Source organism: Hyalella azteca, unplaced genomic scaffold (assembly GCF_000764305.2).
Source record: "Hyalella azteca isolate HAZT.00-mixed unplaced genomic scaffold, Hazt_2.0.2 contig16234, whole genome shotgun sequence".
NCBI classification, from domain to species: domain Eukaryota; kingdom Metazoa; phylum Arthropoda; class Malacostraca; order Amphipoda; family Hyalellidae; genus Hyalella; species Hyalella azteca.
The window spans coordinates 1-10,562 of NW_025946060.1; the positions used below are offsets into that span (position 1 = coordinate 1).

Genomic DNA, 10,562 nt, shown 5'->3' on the forward strand with positions numbered 1-10,562 from the left:
CGTTAATTTAGGGTTCCTGTCTTAATTGAAATGGACAGAAGTAAGGGTTTACACACGACTGTTCTCGGCCCAAGACTAGGGTTTCCGCGTCCGGGCAGAGTTCATATAGCTTCGCCATTTGACGTCACAAAGGGCGTGACTTGATTGATGTGACCGAGGTTCAAGGTATAATGGGCAAAGAGAGGTGACACCGTAGTGGGCAGAGCTTTATTACGAACTGAGAACACACTGTACAACGGGTTACCACAATAACTTATCTTGTTGCCATACAGGCAAGCTAAACGCTAAATGGTGATTACCACATGATAAACTGGGAAGGCTAATACAAGGAAATGTTTATGAACATATCGCAGAAAAGGAGATTATCTTTCAACAAGGAAGACATCAATCAGGGAATATCCAGGGACGAATGGCATTAACATTATCACCTGACAACACATGTTATCCAGTCCAGGGGTAACTACACAATACTAGTTTCGCTTCTAATTAATGTTGCTAGTGAGTTGTGACTGAATACATCGCAAACATTTTATGATTAAGTACGCAGTAAGGGTGGCGGCGAAGGTTTTGCTTGCTAGTGATTGAATAATTCTCCCGTAGACCCGGGATCACTACGAAATTAGAGCTCGATCCGGATTTAGGTGGCTAGTGCCCGATGACCAAAAGTTGACGTTGCATGGCTAGTGACCCATGACCAACAGTTGACGTTGCATGGCTAGTGACCCATGACCAACAGTTGACGGTGCATGGCTAGTGACCCATGACCAAACTTGCGAAAATTTTCTCTCTCTAAAGGGGTAGCATCCTTCTTAACAAAGACTGAATTAAACTCTGTGGATTCACTTAGTTTTCTCGCAGCCTTAAGCACATGTCCGACCTGGGCTGTATCCTGCACAGTTACAAGCAGCGGTCTACATATCGCAGAATGAACTTCTTTAATAAACCAAATTTATCTAGGCAGAGTGAAACAAAAAGTACACATTCTGTGCCATTTCCTATATAACCAAATCTCATATAACATAATACATTGATATACAAATTCTATCTACACATGGCTAGAAACAGTGACGTTTTACAGAGATCGGTGCTGATTTACATAGGTTATTGTTGATTAGTGCTGACTGAAAACACGGCATACAGCGCAAGGGTAACTTAGCAGTTAGCACTACAGAGGTCGGTGCAGATTTAGGTTTCTAATACCTGAACAATTGCAAGTTAGAAGGTCCATGAGAAGGTCGACGCGGATTCAAGTAAATTTTGACTGTACGTGGGGGATTTCGTAGCGGACGATGCGATATTGAATCGTAATTAAATATTACCTGAGGGATGGTTCGGTTGTAGCGGAATCCAAGGATATAGAGGAAAAGCGTAAACGAGTATAGAATATACTTTCGGATTATAGTTCGGCTTATAGCTTAGGATAATCAATATTTATAAGTTGGAGCTTTAACATTGATGTCTTCGGCGTCCAGTTGAAATGAATAAGTCTAGAGTGTATCTTCTTCTGAGTGTATCTATCTTCTGAGCTCTCTTAATTTTGAACTGATCAGACGCTCTTTCGAGTTCCTAGATGCAGAAGCGATGAAGAAGTTGTTTGTTGCTGTCGTTCACCCGAACCAAGAGATTGGAAACGTCGTGTGGTCACCGAAACTTGAAAGGGACAAAAAGTTAAAAGAAGGTGTTCAAAGACGTGCAACAAGGATAATTCCGGGCCTGAAAGGCAAGTCCTATGAGGAAAGATTAAAGATTATGAAGCTTCCAAGCCTCAGTTATCGACGTCTGCGTGGGGACCTCATTGAAGTATACAAGTATACTAATGGTTTATACAAGGTCACAGAAGGATTACTAGAGTTGAAAACAAGAACCAACACCAGGGGCCACGGCTATAAACTAAAAAAACTGTGTTGTAACACATCCATGCGACAACATTTCTTCTCGCTTTGAGTCACCGACATGTGGAACAGCCTCCCTGATAGCATCGTTGACGCTCCGAGTATGAACGCCTTCAAAAAAAGTGACCCATGACCAACAGTTGACGTTGCATGGCTAGTGACCCATGACCAACAGTTGACGGTGCATGGCTAGTGACCCATGACCAACAGTTGACGGTGCATGGCTATTGACCGATGACCGATGAATGTTGCTGTGCATCACATGGCGGCGCAGGGAATGTTGCTGTGCATCACATGGCGGGCAGGGAATGTTGCTGTGCATCACATGGCGGGCAGGGAATGTTGCTGTGCATCACATGGCGGGCAGGGAATGTTGCTGTGCATCACATGGCTGTGCAGGGAATGTTGCTGTGCATCACATGGCGGCGCAGGGAATGTTGCTGTGCATCACATGGCTGCGCAGGGAATGTTGCTGTGCATCACATGGCAGCGCAGGGAATGTTGCTGTGCATCACATGGCAGCGCAGGGAATGTTGCTGTGCATCACATGGCAGCGCAGGGAATGTTGCTGTGCATCACATGGCGGCGCAGGGAATGTTGCTGCGCATCACATGGCGGCGCAGGGAATGTGTCAATGGATTTTAGATGTGAGCGGCAATCGCAGCAATAAATCTCAGTCGAAGCGACGCTGCCATAGCGTGGAGACGAAGGCTCAAGGTCGCGCGTTTTCAAAACTGCAACGAAGACAAAATAAAAAAATATAACTCAGTACTCACTGAAGTGAGTGACAGAAAGCGCATTTTCTCGTCGACGAAAACTTGAGGTCACGGACAGACGGACAGATGGACGGACGGACGGACAGGCAGACAGACGGACATGGCGAGCACAATAGTGCATTTTTCCATGATTGAGAAAATGCGCTAAAAAGGACAGTTACGTCAATTGCGTCATTATTGCTCAACTTTGTAGAGGATAGTGCACAAGGAAAGGAAACGGTGAAAAATTCCGATTTAGGTTTAGATCTAAGTTTGGACGCGTATCTTTGAAGCAGTGACATGAACACAAAACGGACACGCTGACAGTTTTCAGACGTCTCAGAGATTCCTCCAAAGGGCAGCATATATGAATTGTAATTTAAGTTAAAAATAATATATTCCGATCAAATCTAATGCATGTTCATAAGTCGAACTATCAGCTGGCAATTTTCAGTTGCTTGATAATATAGCTATGACATCAATGATTTTGGGATGGGTTTCACCGATGTGATTTCCTCTTTTGGCAGGATAGGCTATCACTGAGCAAGACGTTGATTCTAAATTGATAAATTTAATCCATATACCAACGACAAAACGGATTGAAAGTTCAGAATGAGAATGGAAGATTTAGTTAGTTGTGCGGGAGGTTTGTATAGACTTCACAAAGAAGACAGTAAAACTGTGGTGGCGCAACCTCAGCTCAGAGTTATGGCAATGAACTGAATTATAGCTTCTCTGCTGTTCAGAAGAACAAATAAATACTGCGAATAAATACGGTGAATAAATAAAAATAAAAATAGCGAATAAATACGGTGCGCGTCTTATTCGCGGCAGGAGTTTGTTGAAAACAAGTAGCGGATCCACCGTATTTATATGCTGGTGAAAACCATTGGAATCATTTGATACAATCAATCATTTAAAAATATTGATAACTTGAAATCAGAGACAAAAACTCAATGTGTATTCCAAATGACATGCTGGATTACAACAATAAAATGCATCGAAGAATTATCGATTATATTGTAATTTAATTCTCTGACGATTATCGGTTGATTCTGACGACGCGATGGGGCAGCCTGGCATGGGGATATCTAATGATTTATGTTGTACAAATCCATCAACATTTACAAGGAAGCGCAATCCCGGAAATCGGCGACATTCCCCCGAAGAAATTTGGACGAAAATGAAGCGGCTCGTCTGAACGGAAGCCAATTCCTACTAAAAAACATCTTGTTTGAAATATATTTTTCCTCGTACCAAAATGAATTTTGATGTGCATAATATATAGTGAAGCCTCATAAAATAAAAACAATAACTTTCGTACTTGAAAATCACTTTGGACAAGTTTTCCCATCATTTCGTAAATTGACAGTCATGCCGTTCCCCTATCAAATTTGTGATTATTCACCAAATATTAGGCTAATGTTCATCATTTTAAATGCATGTCCCTTAATTAAAGAAGACTGCATGCTGCTGATAAGCTCGATGGAATATTTGGCTCCGCCCAGGTGCGGGTCGTGTCTGGGCGCGTATATAAAGAGCTGAAGAGGTCAACGAGGTTCAGTCCACCGGCGACTGTGATAGGCTGCGGACGGTATGGCGATCTGCGTCTTGGTGAGTTCAGTATGTGGATGTGAGGCAGACGAATGGCTTCTAGTAGCTCATTCACTTGGCACTTTTAATGACGGGGCAGCACTCGCTGTTAGTGTGTATAAATAGTATATTTTGGAGCGTAAGTCGCCGGCCATAGTTCGAAATGATGTCTATTCCGCATCGTCTCTTCTATTCCTGCAAAGTAAAGAATTTATTCATATATACTCGCAGTAAATCACGGTTCGCAAGATTTACTATAGTTCGCATATTATGCCTAGTTAATGTCTCATATTTACCAGTTTATTCTATCTAATTAGGCGCCTAATTATCAATTTTATCAATCTACCTAGTCGCCTTATTACAAATTTAATCTATTTAATTTGGTGCATTAATACCAATTTAACTATCTAATTAGGCGCCTAATTATCAATTTTATCAATCTACCTAGTCGCCTTATTACGAATTTAATTTATTTAATTTGGTGCATTAATACTCATTTAATTTAATTAAGCGCCTTATTACCAATTTCATGTCTTTCCATCAACGTGTCACTAACTAGGTGATGTCTCTCACAACTTTTTAAATTACCCATTCATAATGTCATGAATCTACCGCAGTAACATCAATAAAATGCCATAGAATCGGAGCCTTATAATTTATTATATGCCACATTTGAGGCGCCTTGTCTTCTGCTAATATAGAGACAATACAACGGTCTATATTTCTTTACTGATATAGAGACAATACAACGGTCTAGATTTCTTTACTGATATAGAGACAATACACTATTTTTCTTTACTAATATAGAGACAATACAATGGTCTATTTTTCTTTACTAATATAGAGACAATACAATGGTCTATTTTTCTTTACTAATATATAGAGACAATACAACGGTCTATTTTTCTTTACTCTTATCCACTCTCATATGAGCCTCCGCGCCTGCAATTTTTGGTCATGTTAACAACTGAATACACGTGTATTTTACTTGCTCTCCCTATTTAAAAATGACACTTATAAGCGTGACAGAATTTTGTATACATGTTGCGGGGTAATTTTTGTAGAAACGTCAGAAGAAATTCCGCGAACTCGTGGGAAGATGAATGCATGGTTGTTATAATTGAATAAAAAATAAGTATTGCTAAGGTCACGGTCGAGGCAGGTGTGGAGACGTAGCGTGAGGTGTGAGGTCAACAGGTGTGAGGTCATGAGAGGTCAACGATGCACCCTTTTTAGCGCATTTTCTCATTTATGGAAAAATGCACTATTGTGCTCGCCATGTCCGTCTGTCCGTCCGTCTATCTGTCTGTCCGTCTATCTGTCCGTCTGTCTGTCCGTCCGTGACTTCACGTTTTCGTCGACGAGGAAATGCGCTCTCTGTCACTCACTGCAGTGAGTACTGAGTTACGTTTTTTTGAGTGTCTCTGGTGCAACAACACGGGCGGGTTGTTGTAAATAGTGTTTGCTACAACACGGGCGGGTTGTTGTGAATAGTGTTCGCTGCAACACGGGCGGGTTGTTGTAAATAGTGTTTGCTACAACACGGGCGGGTTGTTGTGAATAGTGTTCGCTGCAACACGGGCGGGTTGTTGTAAATAGTGTTTGCTACAACACGGGCGGGTTGTTGTGAATAGTGTTCGCTGCAACACGGGCGGGTTGTTGTAAATAGTGTTTGCTACAACACNGCTTGCTACAACACGGGGCGGGTTGTTGTAAATAGTGCTAGCTACAACACGGGCGGGTTGTTGTAAATAGTGCTTGCTACAACACGGGGCGGGTTTGTTTTTGCTCTTTTGTTGAGAAGCAACGCCTGAAAAAGTCAATAACATGTCGATCGCGTTTTGGTTTCGGGGGAAAAGGTTATTTTCAGCCTGAATGACCAATATTAGTATTTTATCATGTTGATATCTTTAAAACAATTCTGGCACCCTCGAAAATGTTAGACGAGAAAATAACAGCGACTCTTGCTTGGAAAATTGAAGTCGTACAAAAAAATCGGGCTTGGATGGCAAACTGCCTCACTTGACGCCGTCTGCCGCAGAGTGCGCCATTTGCGCAACATCGCCCCACACAGCGGAGTGTGCCGCGGCGGGGTGATTGCGCCAACTAAAACGCAGGCCACATGGCAAGATGTTGCGGCGAGTGCGCCACATGGCAAGATGTTGCGGCGAGTGCGCCACATGGCAAGATGTTGCGGCGAGTGCGCCACATGTTAAAATGTTGCGGCGAGTGCACCTAATGGGAACTTATGGGAAACATGTTGCGAAAAAAATCACTTCATCGTTAAAACGTGAGAATCAGCACGACTCAATTGGTGCGAAGCTCTTAAGCACAAAAGTCATGAATTTTATATAATATTCTCGCCTTACAACAAATGGTCACATCGAAGAAACTTTTGTAATCGCAAGCAAGTCGGATTGATTCACAGAGTAAATCTACTAAAGGAAACATTGCAGTGGTCTCGTTATTGGAAGAGCGCTGCATCAGTTCGACTAAAACCAAATAACTAAATCCGAGAGATTAAATGCAACTGAGAAGCAGACGTGAAGCGATATTCAACAAAAAAAGCGCTGTAAAATCGATCAAGTTATTTGCAATAGATGCTAGATTCTTTGTAGGCTAATTGCTGAAAGGTCTGTGTGTCTGTATCGCTCTGAGTCCTTCTTCTCTACAATATTGTAGTTGATTGCACATTGAAGTTTGCCAAGAATGTTATCGAACGTTGCATAAGTTTTGAGATGAGAGTGAAATATATTGCCGTATTCGACCAGCTCCGACGAAATAAAAGTTCAAGTTCTCTACTAATAATTTTATCTATGCAATAACTATATGCGAGACCACCAACAGATCATCGAGAAGGAGATTAATGATTAACTAATTTAAGTGAAATAGCATAGATTTTTAATTGAAAATTAAAAGAATATACATTGTTGCCACAGCAACAATGGTTGACGTTCACAATGCTTTTGCCTTAAGAACGAAGGTATAACGCAGACTTTAAATAAAGTAAATAATTCGGTTAAATGAAATTTGATACACATTATGAAAATCGTTTGTGGATTACAGCAGTTGTGGTGGCCGTGCAGGCCGAGTCAACGTCGCACGAGTCCATCAGTCTGGGCAAGTCGAGCCTCGCCTACCAGCACGACCACGAGCACGGCAGTGGCCGGAACAACCACCAGCTCCTGCGAGGGCACCACGACCACGAGCACGGCAGTGGCCGGAACAACCACCAGCTCGTGCGAGGGCGCCACGACCACGAGCACGGCAGTGGCCTGAACAACCACCAGCTCCTGCGAGGGCGCCACGACCACGAGCACGGCAGTGGCCTGAACAACCACCAGCTCCTGCGAGGGCGTCACGACCAGGATGTCTACCACCTGCCGCCAAGTCCACGCTACCAACACGCCTTGCATCATCACGACTATGCACCGAAATTTGAGTCGGGGCTTCAGATTGAGAATCCGTATATCCTAGGCCACAAAATTTTGTCTGAGTTTGATGAAGAGCCTTGGCGTACAGAGAAATTGGGGTTCAGTGTAGATGTTCTTCACAATCCATTTGCTATGAGCCCATTCATCCACCCTGCTCCGCCAATATCATACCTCAAAGTTCGAAAATACGGCAGTGGCAGTTCAGTCTTTCATCCTTCTATTAAACCTCGTTTGTTCGCGCAGTCTGTAAGCCCATTCTACTTATCGCCAGAATTATTATCCCACAATCATTCTTTAAAAACTAAAGAACATGAAGTGAAAAAAAGAATCTAAAATGTTAGTTACCGATCAGGGTTTTCTAGCTGAGAACAAAGGTGTAACAGTTTTCCGAAGACAAGATCCGGAAGTGAAATTGACGAGCAACAAGGAAGAGGCTGCGGGAGAGGAGGAGGGAAAGGTTGAAAACAAACCCATTGGTTCAAGCGAGGAGCTGGGAGAAGAGGAGGCCCCAGACAGCAAGTCCAGTGTAATTGACTCCGTGACGCCTGAGGAGTTCCATATAAAAAATGTGTACCCTCCGATTGAGTCAGTCCGATTTCTTAAGGATGAACCTCTTCATATCCCCAAACGTCTTATCTCCCCGCAGACGGTCAAGTCGAAACACAAATTTACTTTTGGCGCTCACTCTTTCAGCCCAACATATCCATGGCGGCATGATCGTTTGAATGAAAACAAGTACAACTCCGACAAGAAGCCAAACTGTGCCGAGGATGACAAGCACTACTGTGAGAAAGATGTACATTATCCAATGAGTGAAATATTGGACTCAGCCCAGCAACACGCAACTCAGCTGCTCGAACTGTACGCTGATGTTGCCAGCCTCGACACCGAACTTTCTGTGGCTTTGCCCGGGGAAGCCAAAGGCGATGAATCGTACGTCTGCCCATCCAATATCACTTACGCTCAACCGTTCCGCGCCAAGAACAAGAGCGGCAAGTGGATGGTGATAGTGAACAACCTGCAGGTGAATTACCAACTACTGACGCAGTCAGTGAGGCTGGAGGAATGTCTTGCTACTGGGGAGAGCTGTCCCCTCATACCCCACTGTTATCAGTCGCGGTGTTCACAGAAGTTCAATTACCACCGATTTCTGGTGTATGTTCCCTACGACCCCTTCTTTCCATTCGCAATTGAGAGCTTCAAACTTCCATCCGCGTGCGCTTGTCACTTGAACGAAAATTAGCTTGGAAATTTAAAATTCTTCGTTTGTAACTGTACCTGTCTTTTCGTTACTCTGTCATATCCGATAATACTATCCGTTTTATAACTATTTAGTCAGCATTTACTCGAATTCTTTAACCTGATTCCAGGTAGTAGCAGATATAACGGATAGAAACTGATATATGTTTTAGCAATTCATATGTAAACTAATTGCAGTTTCTATGTTTAATTTCAATTTTCAATTCAAGAAAAGTTTACCAACTTTCATTGGTCAATGTATGAACTCAGGAGAACGTTTCTGGAAATGGTATGCAAAGAAAGCAGTTCTCTAGTCTAGCGATGTAAAGCATTTCCCTCGAGACAGCGTATACCCGCTGGTCAACATATGCATGGAAACGGCTCTCGCGTTAATATCTAAAGTTTAAACATTATCATATAAGAAAAAGGGCGTTTATATCTCCTAAATGCTAGATGCCATTAAATAACGTTGGTATGATGGTAAAAATTCCATTGTATTTTCATCCTACGATATGATAGGGCAAATGAAGGAAGGCTGATCTTGAGGAATGTTTATTGCTACACAGGGGTAGGTTGTATGGCTTGGCTCTGCAGAGGCACAGGCACTGTCTTGTTCTGCTCCAGTCGTAGGGGTGACAGTAAAGATATTGCAGAAAATTGCAATTAATTATTTGATCCTGAGCATAGAACGTACGACTCGAGATGGCAGAATATGACCGATAATAAGGCCACTTAAGCACTTGGTTTAACATATCAATGGAGCAGCGATTGCGAAACACGTTTTCTCGTTCATAATTTCAGTCGGGGCAGTAATCCAATTAAGTGCCGGACTTCGAACAGGATATTGGCCATGAAAGAGCATGTTAAGAAGGTAAATTATTACTATTTAATTAGTTGAAATTTAACATGAATGTCAAATTACTTGTCAATAAAACATAATGAACAATTCCCATTTAAATGCAACATAAGACACCTAGAACGAGTTACGTTCCGTAATTGCTAATGTATGACAGGAAATTCGGAGAAGCCCAGGGCAAGTCTGCGTGAACGCTCGTCTGTGTGAGTTCATTAATTGCCTGCGTTTTGTGGTTCGGAACACTCGGGTTCCAATTGAATTGATATCTTGGATTCGCCCACACAACTTTTACGCCAAAAGTGTTCAGCTGCATTGTCTGTGTCTAGCGAGCCTTACAGTGATGTAGGGCATAAGTATATAGCTCCTAACATTCTTATTCATTGCAATAACTCACAGAGTATTGAATTAAAAGGTTAGAATATAGTCCATGGGTTTGTTCAATGCAACGGGCGTTGTTATAATGCAATTATTCAGCAGGTTCCTAGGCAGCGGGCACTCGGGCGAATCTCACAGTGCACGGCAGCAGCTGATGTTGGTCGTTCCAATTTGTATCAACGACGTGGGTATTGCTTTACGAAGGTTAAATTTAAGTGAGGCTTGACTTTAACTTTCCTTGCAGGCTGTAGATTGTAGAATTAATGGTAATGAGGATGGAAAAATTGCAAATTGTAATTAGGAAAAAATTAGATAAGTACTCACTGCAGTGAGTGACTGAGAGCGCATTTTCTCGTCCGTCCGTCCGTGAAGTCACGGACAGACAGACGGACGGAGGGACGGACGGACATGACGAGCA

The 10,562-nt window shown here is 42.6% G+C and overlaps 1 protein-coding gene across 1 annotated transcript; it reads left to right on the forward strand.

Annotated features, from left to right (window-relative positions):
• Positions 1-8,008: 8,008 nt before the first annotated feature.
• Positions 8,009-8,917, forward strand: LOC125179264 (neurotrophin 1-like). The gene has a single exon (XM_047884806.1). The coding sequence runs from the start codon at positions 8,009-8,011 to the stop codon at positions 8,915-8,917; it is 909 nt and encodes a 302-aa protein (XP_047740762.1).
• Positions 8,918-10,562: the final 1,645 nt, after the last annotated feature.